The 20,285-nt window shown below is 46.3% G+C and overlaps 1 protein-coding gene across 1 annotated transcript; it reads left to right on the forward strand.

Annotated features, from left to right (window-relative positions):
• The first annotated feature begins 258 nt into the window (after positions 1-258).
• On the forward strand, positions 259-16,171 carry LOC121542932 (voltage-dependent calcium channel gamma-6 subunit-like). The gene is made up of 5 exons (XM_041852560.1): positions 259-343; positions 3,559-4,295; positions 13,802-13,876; positions 14,166-14,303; positions 14,538-16,171. Exons 2-5 carry the CDS (start codon positions 3,929-3,931, stop codon positions 14,759-14,761), a joined length of 804 nt encoding a protein of 267 aa, XP_041708494.1. The 5' UTR covers positions 259-343; positions 3,559-3,928; the 3' UTR covers positions 14,762-16,171.
• The last annotated feature ends 4,114 nt before the right edge of the window (positions 16,172-20,285 follow it).

The raw sequence follows: 20,285 nt of genomic DNA on the forward strand, positions 1-20,285 counted from the left end.
GGCATCAATATATGTCTAAAATAAATAAATAAATATGATTTTGAAAGAATATCTCTCAGTTAATTTGCATACAGGGAGTGACCAGGAAATCTGGAAATGTGGGCGCAATCAGAAAGTAGACAATCAGGACAAAGGACCCATGTTAGCACCAGGTGTAAACGTGTCTCTCTCTCTCTCTCTCTCTCTCTCTCTCTCTCTCTGTCTCTCTCTCTCTCTCTCCCTCTCTCTACCCCCCTCTCTCTCCCTCCCTCTCACACACTCCCTCGCCAACACTCCCAACTTTCCCCTCTCTATTAAGTTTCAAGCTTCTTTCCATCTGAAGTGAACAACATAGCCCAAACAGGTCAGACTTACTTTTCTCATGGTTGTTATTGGTGCTGTGCTTTAGATCGTGCTTATAGCTGCATGTTGTGCTGGTTGCAGTAATGGTGGTTAAGTAGGAGAGAATGTTGCTGATTTTCACAAACATATATGTTTTCTCCTAACATGTGTGACCAGTTAGAGTCTGCCGTTTTAGTTCTACTGCTCAACAAGTAATGGACAGATTCTTTTGAAAGGAAACATTTCTGCAGTCGAACTTAGTTTTGATGGTTGTCTACAAACGATTAGGTTTGATCTGATTTGTGGAACAGTTTGCTGTGTCATGGACATGGACATTGCACAGCAAAAAGTGACATCTAAGCAAGCCTAAATATCTTATCTTGAGTGATGATTCACTTAAAATTAGTGTTTCTTGTCTTACCAAGCTAAAATATATTACGTCATTGGCAGATATTTGGCTTCTTTTAACCTAAAAAAGGCTAAATATAAGTAATGTATCTTATTTGAAGATATATTTTCGAGATATTTAATTGTTTTATTAAAATAAGCAAAATGATCTGCCAATGACGTTAGATAATTTAGCTTAGCAGTGCATGATGTAATGGAATATCCATCCATGTGAGGTGTGTGTAATTCTACAGCTCCTAATTCAACTATCAGCAGCTACTCTTGTTAGTTTCCATTAGATTCAGTGATATGTCTTATGTTATAGATATAAGCTATAGGTTACTCAATGTGCAAGAGAAGTTTTGGTCTAGCCATTGGAAATATCTGATATAAATTTCTCTTTATTTTGGTTCTGTGGGCCGTACCATGATGCTATTTGACAGACAGTAAGTGATCCCTTCCACTGTGGTTGCCAGGTCTGTCAGAAGGACGTCTCAGTCCACCATTTTAAAAAGGGCAGAGAGTATTCAGCCTTTTGAGTTTGGCTTGGAGCTATAGATTGATAGCAGAGTACACACCTACTGGATTAATACACAGCAATGGAGGCTGGTGGGAGGAGCTATAGGAGGACAGGCTCATTGTAATGGCTGGAATGGAATAAATGAAACGGTATCAAATATATGGAAACAACGTTTGACTCCGCTCCTTTAATTCCATTCCAGCCATTACAATGAGCCCGTCCTCCTATAGCTCCTCTCACCAGCCTCCACTGCTACACAGAGTATCCACACTCCTGCCCCACAGTGCTATCACATCTAGATGGTCACTCAATGGACACTTTCATCCAAAGCAACTTACAAACTCACACGCTTAAACTGAACTGCTGTCTCCCATCCTTGAATGCCCACTGCCCCAACTCAACCCTTGCCCCTAACCCCTCAGGCACTTGTGTAGATGTTAGAGGATTGTCTGTATTAGCAATATACCAACTTACCCTCTTATAGGCTAGGAGGACTTTTCATCAGTTTTACTTACGTGCGTAAAGGGTAGGGGCAATGGGTTGATTTAGGATCGCAGTTTGATAGTAGAGAACCTACTCAATGGATCAAGTATTTCTCTTTTATTTTCACCTGCTGTCTGACTGGCTGTGCCACAACCTGGGACCTATGCCTGGGACACTCACTCACTCCACTGCCCTGCCCTGTCCCCTGATGTGGGACCTATGCCTGGGACAATCACTCACTCCACTGCCCTGTCCCCTGATGTGGGACCTATTCCTGGCACACTCAACCTGTCCACCACCACTGTCAGCGCTTGGCATTAATTTCCACAGTCTGTGGTCTGTCAGACACACACACACACACACACACACACACACACACACACTCACACACACACCCCTTGGTGTCCTGTCACTCACTCTGTTTAATCTTCACCACTAAGCTCCTCTCCCTCATCTCCTCCTAGATGTGTTTGGAACAACAGAAACTATACAGAGAGCTAGGACACACACACACGCACGCACACACACGCACGCACACACACACACATGGGCAAAAGATTCATGGTATCTGCGGGTATACATGATACATGTACACCGAGTGTACAAAACATTAAGAACACCTGTTCTTTCATTGAAATAGACTGACCAGGTGAATCCAGGTGAAAGCTATGATCCCTTATTGATGTCACTTGTTAAATCCACTTCAATCAGTGTAGATGAAGGGGATGAGACAGGTTTAAGCCTTGAGACAATTGAGACATGGATTGTGTATGTGTGCATTTGAGCGGGGTATGGTAGTAGGTGCCTGGCGCACCGGTTTGAGTCAAGAACTACACCTTTGCTGGGTTTTTCACGCTCCACAGTTTCCCGTGTGTATCAAGAATGGTCCACCACCCAAAGGACATCCAGCCAACTTGACACAACTGCGGGAAGCATTGGAGTCAACATGGCCCACCATCCCTGTGGAACGCATTTTGACACCTGGTAGAGTCCATGCCCTGACGAATTGAGGCTGTTCAGAGGGCAAAAGTGGGTGCAACTCAATATTAGCAAGGTGTTCCTAATGTTTTGTACACTCAGTGTAATGCAGAGTATTACTTTCAGAGGGGTATTAGTAGCAACCTGTTATCCACCAGGCTCAGCGAGGATCTGTAGGGGCTGACCCAGGGATACCTGGCTGGGATATTGGCAGGCGTCTGGGAGAAAACAGTAGCCTTTCCATTATGGCTGGCTGGTCCAGAGCAAACATAGTTCCTAATAGAGGATTTGATTCTCACCTTGACCCTGACAGCAGTCTGCTCAAATAGCTTGTATCTGGCTCATACTCTATCTGGTGCATAGGACAGCAACAAATAATTTCCAATCCTGGCAGTTTATTGATAATCAGAAACGATTTGGTGGGTGCTTATATTTGTACCATTTCACACATGAATTGAAAATGTGTTTTTTTGCATATCCCAACTCCCCCTGAGACACCTTCAGAGAGTGGGGTCACAGCCAGCCATTGTCAACAGCAACCCTGGAGCATTTAATGTTAAGTGCCTTGCTCAAAGGCACATTTACAGATTGTTTTGTCAGTGCAGGGATTCAAACTAGCGACCTTTCAGTTACTGTCCCAACGCTCTAACCACTAGGCAGCAACAAAGGATCTGTACTCCAGGCAGACTGGCAGTTTTATCCACAGAGAGGTCAGTGTTGGCCCAGTCAAGAGTTTCTTTCCCACCTGAATTTGATCCCCCTTTTTAGGGAATCATCATCTCTCTTGTTATGGATGGGGACAGAGTGTTTTGTCGTTGTTAACCGTTTTCTTCTTTTTTTCTTTTTCTTCTTTCCTTGTTTTTATTCAGGAGTGTTCCAGAACAATTAGACGCCATCCTTCCTCGTCACCCAGTCCCCTCCTCCTCCATTCTCTCCATCACTCCATTCTCCCATCTTTTCTACTCCCATACTGAACCGTCCATCTCTCTCTCCCCTTTCCTCCTCCTGTTCTCTCCGTTCTCCATTCTTCATCCCCACAGCAACCTCTGAACTGCTGTTATCTGTCTCTCTCTACCTTCCTCCTGTCTTCAACCTTCCTTTCTTATTTTTTGGGTTTGAGTTCACCTCCCTTCAATTATTTCCCTGCTTCTCTCTCTTCACCCTCTTTCCCGTCCTCTTCCCTCTTTCCCTCCCTTCCTCTCTCCATCCGGCCTCTCTCGGCCTCTGGTAGAGGTCACCATGTGGTCCAACTATATTGTCCAGCCGGAGGAGGATGGCCGTATGGGGGTGGTAGGAGCTGGGGCCCATGGGGGCCTAGCAGGGGTGAAGGGAGGGGGGCGTGCTCCAAGGCGGACCCCTAGGATGAGTGACAGCCAGGAGGGGAAGATCAAGCTGGCGTTCTTCGTGGCCATTGTGGGTGTGACCCTGACAGTGCTGGGGGTGGGGACAGAGTTCTGGGTGGAGCTGGCCATGCCCAAGACCTGGAGCAACAACCAGACATGTCAGACGGCCCACTACGGCCTGTGGAAGGGGTGTACCCGCACCCTGTGGGTGGACGACATCGACCCCGAGAGAGAGAGCTGCGGGCCCACCGACCTGCCCGGAGGTGAGGAACCTGTCTGTCTGTCTGTTGCATTAGGGCAGGCCATGAGTTGATTTTGGGGACAGGCTAGGTAGCATCCTTAGTGTCTCATTTTGATGACAACACTGTAAAAATGGGTTCTAACTAGAGGGAGTAAAGCTACGACCGGAAGTGACTTTTTCGTAGCAGGTTAGGATAATTTACGTAGCAGGTTAGGATAATTATCGTGGCAGGTTAGGAGACTTAGGTTAAGGTTAGGAGAAGGGTTAGGGTTAGCTAAAATGCTCTCCTAACCTGCTACGAATAGTAACTTCCGGTCGTAGCTGTACTCCCTCAAATCACAACCGCAGAGATGGAGGTAACGATGGAGGTAACTGGGGCACTGATTTCATGACCAACCCCTGATCGCACTGCAGTGCTGTGTGTGTTAGTTAGGGCTTCCTCCCCTTCCTCTGCACTGATCTGTAAGCATAGGATAGGTGGAAGCAGTGTGGTGGATGTCTCCCAGGAATTTGCATCAGTGCAGCAGCAATATGTGGGTCTGTGTATGCATGTGTGTATTGTATGTATGCGTGTGTGTGCGCTTATGTATGTGTGTGTGCGCGCGTGCTTATGCAAACGTGTGTGAATAGGAGGCGTGTATGCCAGCCTTGCTGTGTGTGTATCTGGGTCATCCTACAGATAATGTGCAAATTGAGTCCTTAAAGGAATACTGCTTTGAAATGGAGCCAGTCTGAATTTGACAAATCTGAATGTGGCTACTGTGGTCTGTCAGTTAGTTATCTAGCTATAGGTATCAGATTTCTATGATCACTGGTGAGTCAGAAAAGGATGTTTACAGTGTCCTTGTAAAATCCAACCTTTCAGTGAGTTTATATAAGACAGATGCTTCCCTTTTACTGCATAATGGAGCTTTTCCTTTTGGAATATTTCAATGGATCATTATTATTATTATTATTATTGTTATTATTATTTAATTTCAATTCCTTTCAGTTTTAGAATAAATATATTTCTGATATTGATTGCAGGAATTCCTCATTATATCAGTGTTTTTCATGAAATCTTCTCTATAAAAAACAAAAATGATATGTTTTAAATTTCAACAAAAGAAAGCTAATAAATTAAGATTTTCAGCCACTTACTCCATGCTGTACTGTTACGTTCCCCCATGTAAGTCTCTTATCTGTGGAATGACCCGTTTCTGTCTGTAGGGATCGTTCAGTGGTGGATGAATGCAGGTATTAAAGCACTAGTCCCACAGAGGGGGCCAGACAGGGCCTACGGTAGGATGAGGGAGCCATCTCCTGTATTCATGCTTTATCTGCCAGAACAGTCTGATATTCAGCCAGGCTGGGAGTGGTTGGCTGTGATACACTAGCAATTATGTATGTATTGTTTTGAATAGGATGTATATATATTTTACATTGTATAAATATAAAATTGCAATATTTCATTTTGCAGTCTTGAGTTTGCTTGTTTTATTAGGATGGATGAGTCCTATGAATGTTCATATCTATTACAATGTAGATGACACGCTATATCCATTTGGTGCGTTGTTTATCAGCCTCAGGTATTTTAGAGGGCTGATTCACCTTGGATGTCTAGTCGATAAACATCTATGTCTGACTCACCGTGTGTGTCTTGTCTAGCAGATAAACATCTGTGTTTACGATGACGGTCTGTGTGTGTTGGAGTAGATTCAGTATCTATTCTGACACTTCCTCGTCTCCTCGCGTCTAAACACTGTTGGCCCACAGCGCCTGACAGACAGGCTCTGCTGTGTGTGTGTGTGTGTGGACTCCTCATGTTTGGAGAAAAACAACAGTTTCTCCGTCTGTGCATCTCTATTTCACATTCATGTTTCCATGCCCCTGGCGCCTGTCCCTGGGAAACAACCTCACAGTCATTCTCTGTCACTGTCTGTCAGCGCCAGACCAACTAATACATCATACATCACTCACTGCTACTGTACATTACCATAACCTCTGACTAACTGACTGAGCCGCTCAGAGGTGGAGAGGTGGAGAGGTGGAGAGGTGGAGAGGTGGACAGGTGGACAGGTGGAGAGGTGGACAGGTGGAGAGGTGGAGAGGTGGAAAGGTGGACAGGTGGAGAGGTAGATCTCACTATAAATCTGTGGTCATAATTTACAGGTTGCCTATAATGCACCAGTGTTGCAGACAGAATAGCATTGAGGTTGATAGGAGACTCTGCTGTATGTGTTTGTACTTGTGTGTGTGTGTGTGTGTTTGGTTTTACTATCCTTGTGGTGACGAGAAGTCGAACAAGTGGGGACATTTCGCCGGTCCCCACAAGGAAAAATAATATTTTAGGCTTAGGGTTAGGGTTTGGGGTTAAGGTTAAGGTTAAGGTTAAGGTTAAGGTTAGGGTTAGGGTTAGGGTTAGGTATAGGGTTAGGGTTTAGGGAAAATAGGATTTTGAATGGGAATAAATTATTTGGTCCCCACAAGGATAGTAAAACAAACATATTTGTGTGTGTGTGTGGCTGTGGCTGTGTGTGTGGCTGTGTGTTTGTGGGTCCCTCTGCGTCTATAACCGAACAGAGTATGCAGGGGTGACTACTAGAGAGGGGGATCGAGGAAGAGCAGCAGAGGATGAGAGATATACCCCAACTGGACAAGATACAGTGCCTTGCAAAAGTATTCATCCCTCTTGCCGTTTTTCCAATTTTGTTGCATTACAACCTGTAATTTAAATGGATTTTTATTTGGATTTCATGTATTTATTTTATTTTTATTTTTATTTCACCTTTATTTAACCAGGTAAGCCAGTTGAGAACAGGTTCTCATTTACAACTGCGACCTGGCCAAGACAAAGCAAAGTAGTGCAACAAAAACAACACAGAGTTACATATGGGGTAAAAAAAACATAAAGTCAGAAATACAACAGAAAATATATATACAGTGTGTGCAAATGTAGCAAGTTATGGAGGTAAGGCAATAAATAGGCTATAGTGCAGAATAATTACAATAGTATTAACACTGGAATGCTAGATGTGCAAGAGATTATGTGCAAATAGAGATACTGGGGTGCAAAAGAGCAAATTAAATAACAATATAGGGATGAGGTAGTTGGGTGGGCTAATTTCAGATGGGCTGTGTACAGGTGCAGTGATCGGTAAGGTGCTCTGACAACTGATGCTTAAAGTTATTGAGGGAGATAAGAGTCTCCAGCTTCAGAGATTTTTGCAATTCGTTCCAGTCATTGGCAGCAGAGAACTGGAAGGAATGGCGGCCAAAGGAGGTGTTGGCTTTGGGAATGACCAGTGAGATATACCTGCTGGAGCGCAGACTACGGGTGGGTGCTGCTATGGTGACCAATGAGCTAAGATAAGGCGGGGATTTGCCTAGCAGTGATTTATAGATGGCCTGGAGCCAGTGGGTTTGACGACGAACATGTAGTGAGGACCAGCCAACAAGAGCGTACAGGTCACAGTGGTGGGTAGTGTATGGGGCTTTGGAGACAAAACGGATGGCACTGTGATAGACTACATCCAATTTGCTGAGTAGAGTGTTGGAGGCTATTTTATAAATGACATCGCCGAAGTCAAGGATCGGTAGGATAGTCAGTTTTACGAGGGCATGTTTGGCAGCATGAGTGAAGGAGGCTTTGTTGCGAAATAGGAAGCCGATTCTAGATTTAACTTTGGATTGGAGATTCTTTATGTGAGTCTGGAAGTTGAGTTTACAGTCTAACCAGACACCTAGATATTTGTAGTTGTCCACATACTCTAGGTCAGACCCGTCGAGAGTGGTGATTCTAGTCGGGTGGGCGGGTGCTAGCAGCGTTCGATTGAAAAGCATGCATTTAGTTTTACTAGTGTTTAAGAGCAGTTGAAGGCTACTGAAGGATTGTTGTATGGCATTGAAGCTCGTTTGGAGGTTTGTTAACACAGTGTCCAATGAAGGGCCAGATGTATACAAAATGGTGTCGTCTGCGTAGAGGTGGATCTGAGAGTCACCAGCAGCAAGAGCGACATCATTGATATACACGGAGAAAAGTGTCGGCCCAAGAATTGAACCCTGTGGCACCCCCATAGAGACTGCCATAGGTCCAGACAACAGGCCCTCCGATTTGACACACTGAACTCTATCTGCGAAGTAGTTGGTGAACCAGGCGAGGCAGTCATTTGAGAAACCAAGGCTATTTAGTCTGCCAATAAGAATGCGGTGGTTGACAGAGTCGAAAGCCTTGGCCAGGTCGATGAAGACGGCTGCACAGTACTGTCTATTATCAATCGCGGTTATAATATCGTTTAGGACCTTGAGCGTGGCTGAAGTGCACCCGTGACCAGCTCGAAACCGGATTGCATAGCGGAGAAGGTACGGTGGTATTCGAAATGGTCGATGATCTGTTTATTAACTTGGCTTTCGAATACTTTCGAAAGGCAGGGCAGGATGGATATGGGTCTGTAGCAGTTTGGATCTAGAGTGTCACCCCCTTTGAAGAGGGGGATGACCGCGGCAGCTTTCCAATCTCTGGGGATCTCAGACGTTATGAAAGAGAGGTTGAACAGACTAGTAATAGGGGTTGCGACAATTTCGGCGGCTAGTTTTAGGAAGAAAGGGTCCAGATTGTCTAGCCCAGCTGATTTGTAGGGGTCCAGATTTTGCAGCGCTTTCAAAACATCAGCTGTCTGAATTTGTGTGAAGGAGAAGTGGGGGGGGCATGGGCAAGTTGCAGCAGAGGGTGCAGAGTTGGTGGCCGGGTTAGTGGTAGCCAGATGGAAAGCATGGCCAGCTGTAGCAAAATGCTTGTTGAAATTCTCGATTATTGTAGATTTATCGGTGGTGATAGTGTTTCCTAGCCTCAGTGCAGTGGGCAGCTGGGAGGAAGTGCTCTTATTCTCCATGGACTTTACAGTGTCCCAAAACTTTTTGGAGTTAGTGCTACAGGATGCAAATTTCTGTTTGAAAAAGTTAGCCTTTGCTTTCCTGACTGCTTGTGTATATTGGTTCCTAACTTCCCTGAAAAGTTGCATATCGCGGGGGGCTATTTGATGCTAATGCTGTACGCCACAGGATGTTTTTGTGCTGGTCAAGGGCAGTCAAGTCTGAGGAGAACCAGGGGCTATATCGGTTCTTAGTTCTGTATTTTTGAATGGGGCATGTTTATTTAAGATTGAGAGGAAATTACTTTTAAGGAACAACCAGGCATCCTCTACTGACGGAATGAGATCTATATCCATCCAGGATACCTGGGCCAGGTCAATTAGGAAGGCCTCCTCGCTAAAGTGTTTTAGGGAGCGTTTGACAGTGATGAGGGGTGGTTGTTTGACCGCGGACCCGTTACGGACGCAGGCAATAAGGCAGTGATCGCTGAGATCCTGGTTGAAGACAGCTGAGGTGTATTTAGAGGGTATGTTAGTCAGGATGATATCTATGAGGGTACCCATGTTTAAGGATTTAGGGTTGTACCTGGTAGGTTCGTTGATAATTTGCGTGAGGTTGAGGGCATCTAGCTTGGATTGTAGGATGGCTGGGGTATTAAGCATATCCCAATTTAGGTCACCAAGCAGTACAAACTCAGAGGATAAATGGGGGGCAATCAATTCACATATGGTGTCCAGGGCACAGCTGGGGGCTGAGGGGGGTCTGTAGCAAGCGGCAACAGTGAGAGACTTATTTCTGGAAAGGTGGATTTTTAGAAGTAGAAGCTCAAACTGTTTGGGCACAGACCTGGATAGTATGATAGAGCTCTGCAGGCTATCTCTACAGTAGATTGCAACTCCACCCCCTTTGGCAGTTCTATCTAGACGGAAAATGTTATAGTTGGGGATGGAAATTTCAGAATTTTTGGTGGCCTTCCTGAGCCAGGATTCAGACACTGCTAGAACATCAGGGTTGGCAGAGTGTGCTAACGCAGTGAATAACTCAAACTTAGGAAGTAGACTTCTGATATTTATGTTATTATGTAATGGACATACACAAAATAGTCCAAATTGGTGAAGTGAAATGAAACAAATAACTTGTTTCAAAAAATTCTAAAAAATAAATAACGGAAAAGTGGTGCGTGCATATGTATTCACCCTCTTTGCTATGAAGCCCCTAAATAAGATCTGGTGCAACCAATTACCTTCAGAAGTCACATAATTAGTTAAATAAAGTCCACCTGTATGCAATCTAAGTGTCACATGATCTGTCCCATGATCTCAGTATATATACACCTGTTCTGAAAGGCCCCAGAGTCTGCAACACCACTAAGCAAGGGGCACCACCAAGCAAGCGGCACCATGAAGACCAAGGCGCTCTCCAAACAGGTCAGGGACAAAGTTGTGGAGAAGTACAGATCAGGGTTGGGGTTATAAAAAACTATCAGAAACTTTGAACATCCCACTGAGCACCATTTAAATCCATTATTAACAAATGGAAAGAATATGGCACCACAACAAACCTGCCAAGAGAGGGCCGCCCACCAAAACTCAAGGACCAGGCAAGGAGTGCATTAATCAGAGGCAACAAAGAGACAAAAGATAACCCTGAAGGAGCTGCAAAGCTCCACAGCGGAGATTGGAGTATCTGTCCATAGGACCACTTTAAGCCGTACACTCCACAGAGCTGGGCTTTACGGAAGAGTGGCCAGAAAAAAGCCATTGCTTAAAGAAAAAAATAAGCAAACACGTTTGGTGTTCGCCAAAAGGCATGTGGGAGACTCCCCAAACATATGGAAGTAGGTACTCTGGTCAGATGAGACTAAAATTGAGCTTTCTGTCCATGAAGGAAAACGCTATGTCTGGCGCAAACCCAACACCTCTCATCACCCTGAGAACACCATCCCCACAGTGAAGCATGGTGGTGGCAGCATCATGCTGTGGGGATGTTTTTCATCGGCAGGGACTGGGAAACTGGTCAGAATTGAAGGAATGATGGATGACGCTAAATACAGGGACATTCTTGAGGGAAACCTGTTTCAGTCTTCCAGAGATTTGAGACTGGGACGGAGGTTCACCTTCCAGCAGGACAATGACCCTAAGCATACTGCTAAAGCAACACTTGAGTGGTTTAAGGGGAAACATTTAAATGTCTTGGAATGGCCTAGTCAAAGCCCAGACCTCAATCCAATTGAGAATATGTGGTATGACTTAAAGATTGCTGTACACCAGCGGAACCCATCCAACTTGAAGGAGCTGGAGCAGTTTTGCCTTGAAGAATGGGCCAAAATCCCAGTGGCTAGATGTGCCAAGTTTATAGAGACATACCCCAAGAGACTTGCAGCTGTAATTGCTGCAAAAGGTGGCTTATATTCTTATTTGTTGTTTGTTTCACCCCAAAAATTATTTTGCATCTTCAAAGTGGTAGGCATGTTTTGTAAATCAAATGATACAAACCCCCCAAAAATCCATTTTAATTCCAGGTTGTAAGGCAACAAAATAGGAAAAATGCCAATGGGGTTGAATACTTTCACAAGCAACCGTATACAGTACCAGTCAAAAGTTTGGACACACCTACTCATTCAAGGGTTTTTCTTTATTTTTGCTATTTTCTACATTGTAGAATAATAGTGAAGACATCAAAACTATGAAATAGCACAAATGGAATCATGTAGTAACCAAAAAAGTGTTAAACAAATCAAATATTTGAGATTTGAGATTCTTCAAATAGACACCCTTTGCCTTGATGACAGCTTTGCACACTCTTGGCATTCTCTCAACCAGCTTCATGAGGTAGTCACCTGGAATGCATTTCAATTAACAGGTGTGCCTTCTTACAGAAGATAGCCCTATTTGGTAAAAGACCAAGTCCATATTATGGCAAGAACAGCTATAATAAGCAAAGAGAAACAACAGTTCATCATTACTTTAAGACATGAAGGTCAAGAACCATGAAAGTTTATTCAAAGTGCAGTCGCAAAAACCATCAAGCGCTATGATGAAACTGGCTCTCATGAGGACTCCCACAGGGATGGAAAACCAAGAGTTACCCCTGCTGCAGAGGATAAGTTCATTAGAGTTACCAGCCTCAGAAATTGCTGCCCAAATAAATGCTTCACAGAGTTCAAGTAACAGACACATCTCAACATCAACTGTTCAGAGGAGACTGTGTGAATCAGGCCTTCATGGTTGAATTGCTGCAAAGAAACCACTACTAAAGGACACCAATAAGAAGAAGAGACTTGGTTGGGCCAAGAAACACGAGCAATGGATATTAGACTGGAGGAAATTTGTCCTTTGGTCTGGGGTCCAAATTTGAGATTTTTGGTTCCAACCGCTGTGGGTTTGTGAGACGCGGTGTGGGTGAGCGGATGATCTCCACATGTGTATTTCCCACCGTAAAGCACGGAGGTGTTATGGTGTGGGGGTACTTTGCTGGTGACACTGTCTGGGATTTATTTAGAATTCAAGGCACACTTAACCAGCATGGCTACCACAGCATTCTGCAGCGATATGCCATCCCATCTGGTTTGGGCTTAGTGGGACTATCATTTGTTTTTCAACAGGACAATGACCCAACACACCTCCAGGCTGTGTAAGGGCTATTTTACCAAGAAGGCGAGTGATGGAGTGCTGCATCAGATGACCTGGCCTCCACAATCACCCAACCTCCTAACCAATTGAGATGGTTTGGGATGAGTTGGACCTCAGAGTGAAGGAAAAGCAGCCAACAAGTGCTCAGCATATGTGGGAACTCCTTCAAGACTGTTAGAAAAGCATTCCAGGTGAAGCTGGTTGAGAGAATGCCAAGAGTGTGCAAAGCTGTCATCAAGGCAAAGGGTGGCTACTTTGAAGAATCTCAAATATAAAATATATTTTGATTTTTGTAACACTTTTTTGGTTACTAGATGATTCCATATGTGTTATTTCATAGTTTTGATGTTATCACTATTATTCTACAAGGTAGAAAATTGTAAACAATTCAATAAAACCCTTGAATGAATAGGTGTGTCCAAACCTTTGACTGGTAGTGTGTATATATATAAAAACAGAGAGAGAGAGAGAAGGACAGAGAGGAAGAGTGTCTGTCTAATACAGTATTAACCAAGCCCTTGTGATCCTCTCTCTCTTTTCCTCCCTTCATCTCTTTCACCTCCCCCTCCATCTGTCTCCCTCTTTCTATTCGTTCTCACCCCCCTCTATCACTCCCTATCTCTCCTTCCCCCTCTTTCTCATGCTCTCTGTGTTCTCTCGCTCTCTCCTTCTCTGTCTCTGCCTCCCTACACATTGCCTTGCTTTCTCTCCTCCCCCTCCACCTGCCCCCTCTTTCTATCTCTCCTTCTCCCTCTCTTCCACCCCTCCCCCCCTTCTCTCCTTCTCTCTCGTGGCACCATATGTGTGTGTATGTGCTGTGGATGTGGGACTGTGTGGAGCAGTGAGCAGTGTTTCTCATGGTGCTCAAGCTCCCGGTACACAGCAGATAAAAATAGGACTTTATGCCTAGGAGGACAGAGGGGATGGATGCATAGGGAAACACATTGCTGAGGACCAGTAATATACTGTGTGTGCGTGTGCGTGTGCGTGTGCGTGTGTGTGCGTGTGCGTGTGCGTGATGTTCCCTCTCTGTTTCTCTCCTCAGAATCCAACTGCACTTACTTCAGATTCTTCACCAATGGAGACAACGCAGTCATATTTAAGAAGACGACCCACAAGAGTAAGTCAGCATCTTAAGTCTCGCCTCCTCTTCCTCCTCCTCCTCCTCTCCCTCTTCCTCTCTCTCTTCCTCTCCCTCTCCCCCTCTCTCTCTTTCTCACGGTGCTGTATTTATCCCCTGTGACGTTTTCTCACTCTCAGATGCACAATACTCACTGAGGTGTAACTCTGCCCTCCCTCCCTCCCTCCCTCCCTCATTCTCCCCTGTCTACCTCTCCAACACCTCTTCACTCTTTCTCTAACCACTTCTCCCTCTATTTACTTATTCTCCATCCCCCTCTCTCTCCCAGACCTGAACATAGCGGCTGCTATCCTAGCAATGATAGCGCTGTCTATGATGGTGATGGGTGCTATCTGTATCACCATGTCCCTCAGTAAAGGAGTGCCCTTCTTCCTCAAGCCCGCCTCCTTCTGCTTCATCCTATCAGGTAAGGGGAAATAGACTACAAAGAGAGCAGACACTATTCTGGGAGTAGACTTAGACTTAGACCCTCAACAGTTCCTCTCTTTCTCCCCCCTCCTCTCTCTCCTCTCTCTCTCTCTCTCTCTCTCTCTCTCTCTCTCTCTCTCTCTCTCTCTCTCTCTCTCTCTCTCTCTCTCTCTCTCTCACCCCTCCCACCTTCCTACTCCCTCTCCCCCCTTCTCCTCCCACCCTCCCACAGGTCTACTGGTCCTGCTGTCTATACTTGTGTTTCACCAGTCAGTGCTGGCCCTGTTGTCATCTGACCACTCCATACCGCTCCACCACGAGCTCTCCTGGTCTGTGGCCTGTGTGGGCTTCGCTGGGGCCATCCTCATCGTGGGGGGGATCCTTTTCCTGATCCTTTCCCTCCCCTACAGCCCCTGGGAGAAATGTCTGCCTCAACGCAACAACAGCGCCACCTAGCACATGGGAGGCCCAAAAGCGCATTACTGGGATAAAAAAAAAGTTTTATATCAGGATCACAATCAAACTCCAGTCCTCGAAGGATGCACTGTCTGCTGGTTTTAATTGTCAGGTATAAATCAGACACTGATTTGAACAACTACAACCAGTAGACACTGATGCCATCTAGGAGTTGAGTTGTAGACCCCTTTTTATTTAGCCAGTTGTTGATGACAAACTAGATGGACTGACTGACTGACTGACAGACTGACAGACTGACTGAAAGACTGACTAACTTGTAGGGCTACACGGTGTTTACTTAATGCAATAACAATTATACTCACTAACTGTGCCTATAACTCTACAAGCCTGCCCAAAAGCCTGTGACCTTACGAGAAAACACTACGTAGACCAGAACCTTCCCACTTTTTGACATCGTGACCAACCTAAAGCTTTTAGAAGTTTCTGGTGACCTACCAAAGAACAAGCAATGTTTCTAAGCAGAACCCAGTCTTTACCAGGGGGGTAATGCTGGGTTAAACAAAACCAAAGCATGGATTGCTGTCTTAACTTGTCCATTGACTGCTAAGAGGGTAAGGAAACCAATGTCATTTTGTTACTGAACTAGCCCTTTAAACACAACCATTGTCAACCACACTGTAGTTGTAGATAAAGACCCAGCAGTGGGGTGCAGCATCATGTCTGTACTATGTACTATGTACTAACCATTACTTATTGATGGTGTCACCTAGTCAATTAAATCACACCGGGAGTGTGGTGGCATCTATCTGGGGGGCTATGGGTTGGGTAAAGTTCACAGGGCACCATGGTACCATGGTAACATGTAGGTCACTACCGTTGCTAAGGGAGGAGCTACTTTATTGTTTCCAGGAAGTGGCATAGCCATCCCTGCTACATGAAACGCCTTGCAAGATGTCATTATTAATCTATTATGAATGATTATGAGGCCTTACATTGAATACCTAGAAATAATATATTATCTAAGCAATTTACTAAATATTTATTATCTTCACATTGTCCACATGAATGAATGCTGTTTTTATGTAAGAATGATTGCATATGTGAATGAATTAATGTATGTACGGAAGATACAGATGTATATTTGACAGTGTATTGTATAGACTCACTTTACAAGCACAGCTCTGTATATAAAATATGTGTTTATATTTTATTTATACCTGCACACTGTAACCTTTTGTTCAAACTTAGGAGGGTGTATTTAGTTTTTAGCCTATCCAAACCCTTTTTTCATCATGTGTTTTATTTGTCATAATAAAGCCCACCTTGTCTTTCTCTACCTACATTTTAGTTTAGGGAAATGCACATTGTGCCTTAATGGTCATATAATCATAAATATGTCTCACTGGGTTTGCTTCTGAAATAAATAGATTTGACATAAGAAACACTCTCCTACTTTGTCTCTGTCTTTCTCTTTGTCTCGTCTACGAGTCCTTTTCTCCCTTCTAACTTAACCTCTATGGGATCGGTGTCCTGTATACGGGACTGTTGAGCTAACGTTGTCACGTTCGTTCATCGACGGGTCAGACCAAGGCGCAGCGTGATATGCATACATGTTTATTTAAACTTAATAAACACAACGACAAAACAATAAACGAAACGAAACGAAACGTGAAGTCCAAGGTAGACACAAACAACATACCTTTCACGGAACAAGAGCCCACAACCCACTAGTGCCAATAGGCTGCCTAAGTATGGCCCCCAATCAGAGACAACAAGCGACAGCTGCCTCTGATTGGGAACCACACCGGCCAACATAGATCTAGACCTACTTAATCTAAACATAGAAAATACAACATAGAATATACACACCCTGACTCAACATATAAGCGTCCTCTGCGTCAGGGCGTGACAGTACCCCCCCCCAAAGGTGCGGACTCCGACCGCACAACATACACATAACAGGGTAGGGACCGGGTGGGCATTCCGCCTCGGAGGCGGATCCGGCTCAGGGCGTGACGACCTCTCACTCTCCGCCTCCCTGTTGCGCCCCTGGTCTGGTCTAGACCTCGGCGCGTTGCTTCCCCTCTCCTTCCTCCCACTATACTCCAAGCCCTGTCTGGACCCTGGTGTGGGAGACCCCGAACCTGGAGAGGGGCTGACGTCTGGGTCTGGACTGGAGCCGCTGACCGGAGCTGGACCAGGCACCGGTGGAGCGGACTGCTCAGGCTCCGGAGTGGAGCAGCTGACCGGAGCTGGATCAGGCACCGGTGGAGCAGACTGCTCTGGCTCCGGAGTGGAGCCGCTGACCGGAGCTGGACTGGACCCCGGTGAAGCGGATTGCTCTGGCTCCGGAGTGGAGCAGCTGACCGGAGCTGAACTGGGCACCGGTGGAGCGGACTGCTCTGGCTCCGGAGTGGAGCAGGCACCGGTGGAACAGGCACGGGCCGTGCCGGACTGGACACACGCACCACTGGCTTGGTGCGAGGAGCAGGAACAGGCCGGACCGGGCTGGCGACGCGCACCACTGGCTTGGTGCGAGGGGCAGGAACAGGCCGGGCCGGGCTGGCGACGCGCACCACTGGCTTGGTGCGAGGGACAGGAAAAGGCCGGACCGGGCTGGCGACGCGCACCACTGGCTTGGTGCGAGGGGCATGAACAGGCCGGACCGGGCTGGCGACGCGCACCACTGGCTTGGTGCGAAGGGCAGGAACAGGCCGGACCGGGCTGGTGACGCGCACCACTGGCTTGGTGCGAGGGACAGGAACCGGCCGGACCGGGCTGGCGACGCGCACCACTGGCTTGGTGCGAGGGGCAGGAACAGGCCGGGCCGGGCTGGCGACGCGCACCACTGGCTTGGTGCGAGGGACAGGAACAGGCCGGACCGGGCTGGCGACGCGCACCACTGGCTTGGTGCGAGGGACAGGAACAGGCCGGACCGGGCTGGCGACGCGCACCACTGGCTTGGTGCGAGGGGCAGGAACGGGTCGGGCCGTACTGGGAACACGCGCCACTGGCTTAGTGCGGGAAGCAGGAACGGGCCGGACCGGACTGGCGACACGCACCACTTCCTTGGTGCGAGGAGCGGGACTGGGTTCCTTTATTAACCCCCGCTCCTTCTGCTGCCTAACCAGCTCTTCTCGCCGTGCCTCTACACTTTCCTTCTCCCTTATAGCCTCCTGTAGCGCCTCCCTCTGACCGACTAACTCCTGCTCCCTCTGAACCAATAGCCCCCGTAACATGGTGGCCTCCTCTCCTAACCTGCAGATCCGCCCTGTCGCGGCCTCCTGCTGCCTCGTCGTCCACACCGTGTGCCCCCCAAATTTTTTTTATTGGGGTTGCCTCTCGGGTCTCCGTTGTCGGCACTCCTACTCCTCCGGGAGCCCCCACGAGTTAGGGAACAGAAACTCGTCGTCGTCGTCATCCTCCGACTCCTCAGTATAATACTGTTCCCACTCCTCTTCCCAAGGTCGTAGGGACCCAAACTGAAAACCAACCGGGTGCAGTGGTCGGGGCTCTTCTCTCACGCTCCCCGACCACCCCTTTAGCCCCCCAAATTTTTTTTATTGGGGCTGCTTCTCGGGCCTCCTCCTCCGCCGGCTTCCGTGTTGCCGTTGCTCCTCTCCTGCCTGGGCATCTACCTTCGCCCATGGCCCTTTCCCCGCGAATATCTCTTCCCATGACCACAATTTGCCCACCTGTGACATGGCAATTCGCTCTTCCTGGGCACGCTGCTTGGTCCTTATTTGGTGGGATCTTCTGTCACGTTCGTTCATCGACGGGTCAGACCAAGGCGCAGCGTGATATGCATACATGTTTATTTAAACTTAATAAACACAACGACAAAACAATAAACGAAACGAAATGTGAAGTCCAAGGTAGACACAAACAACATACCACAACCCACTAGTGCCAATAGGCTGCCTAAGTATTGTCCCCAATCAGAGACAACGAGCGACAGCTGCCTCTGATTGGGAACCACACCGGCCAACATAGATCTAGACCTACTAGATCTAAACATAGAAAATACAACATAGAATATACACACCCTGACTCAACATATAAGCGTCCTCTGTGTCAGGGCGTGACAAACGTGCGCTAATGTGATTAGCATGACTGTTGTTAGTAACAGCAAACTTTCCAGGACATAGACATGTCTTATATGGGTAGAAAGCTTAAATTTTTGTTAATCTAACCGCACTGTCCAATTTACAGTAGCTATTACAGTGAAAAAAATACCCTGCTATTGTTTGAGGAGAGTGCACAACAACAAAAAACGTATTACAGCAACTGGTTTGATACATTCACCTCTGAAGGTAAATAATGTATTTACATTCAGTAATATTGCTCTGATATGTCATCTTGAGGGTCCCAGAGATAAAATGTAGCATAGTTTTGTTTGATAAAATCCATTTTTATATTCAAATGTAGGAACTGGGTTCTACAGTTTGAACCCTTGTTGTCTCTGGCTCCACACCCACCCTGCCCGGCCATCTAGATGTATGAAAGTTAGTGTATAAGCTAATGATCCATCATGTATGACATTCCTGGGAGTGTGTAAACTTACATTTTGTATTACCATATCAGTTTTGTATGTTCTCTATAGTTATGTACTTGAAAATGTATCAATTGACCAATTCTGCTCATTTGGGCAGACTTGATACAAAATAGTGCAGTATTGCAATGCTTCACAGGATCACACACACGCCTAAACTGCAATATTATATTGTGGCCTTTCTCTTGCATTTCAAATATGTTTTTTTGTTTGTATTCTCTTTTACCAGATCTAATGTGTTATATTCGCCTACATTAATTTCACATCAAGAATATGCATATCCTTGCTTCAGGTCCTGAGCTACAGGCAGTTAGATTTGGGTATGTCATTTTAGGCGAAAATTGGAAAAAAAGGGTCTGATCCTCAAGAGGTTAAACGCAACCCATATATCAACCCCTTACCAACAGACCTACCCCCCAACCCCCAACTCTGCCACCCCCATCTCTCTCTCTCTCTCTCTCTCTCTCTCTCCCTCTCTCTAAAATTAGTAAATTGCTCATCCCAGTTGCACTGCAGAGGTTGAGAAACCTTATCCATGAATGTAAACTATGTACCTCACCCCCCACCCTACCCTCACCCTTACCCCCACGTGCACCTGCACCCCCACCTCTCCCAACCCTACTTTCTCTCCTGTCTCTAGGGGAGCACCTCTTCCCAAGCCCCCACCCCTGTTGCCCTCACCCCATTGGCCCAGAGGTGGTGTACTAGGTCAGAAGGGTCCTAGAACCTCCTTCCATGTCTGTTCCCTTCCTTCTAGACCCCCTATGCCCTAATTGTCCAAGGGGGGTACAGATACCACTAACACACATACACTCTAGCCCTCCACTGCTCCCAGTGAGCAGAAACTGAAACCAGTGCTGACACATGACACTGTGTTCAGAAAGTATATATAGCTGTTTAATGGTTCTGCACAGCCTCTTTGACGAGAGCAATAGAAGCACTGCTGGCTTGTACCAGGTGTAAGTGAACCTCAGACTGCAGACTGGGAAATAGGAGACTTGTAGTATCACC

Source organism: Coregonus clupeaformis, chromosome 17, assembly GCF_020615455.1.
Source record: "Coregonus clupeaformis isolate EN_2021a chromosome 17, ASM2061545v1, whole genome shotgun sequence".
In the NCBI taxonomy this organism is placed as follows: domain Eukaryota; kingdom Metazoa; phylum Chordata; class Actinopteri; order Salmoniformes; family Salmonidae; genus Coregonus; species Coregonus clupeaformis.

Coding starts and splice junctions, on each gene's coding strand:
- LOC121542932 (XM_041852560.1), top strand. CDS start 3,929: ATGTGGTCCAACTATATTGTCCAGCCGGAGGAGGATGGCCGTATGGGG. Junction 4,296..13,801: donor GCCCACCGACCTGCCCGGAG/GTGAGGAACCTG, acceptor TTCTCTCCTCAG/AATCCAACTGCACTTACTTC. Junction 14,304..14,537: donor CTTCTGCTTCATCCTATCAG/GTAAGGGGAAAT, acceptor ACCCTCCCACAG/GTCTACTGGTCCTGCTGTCT.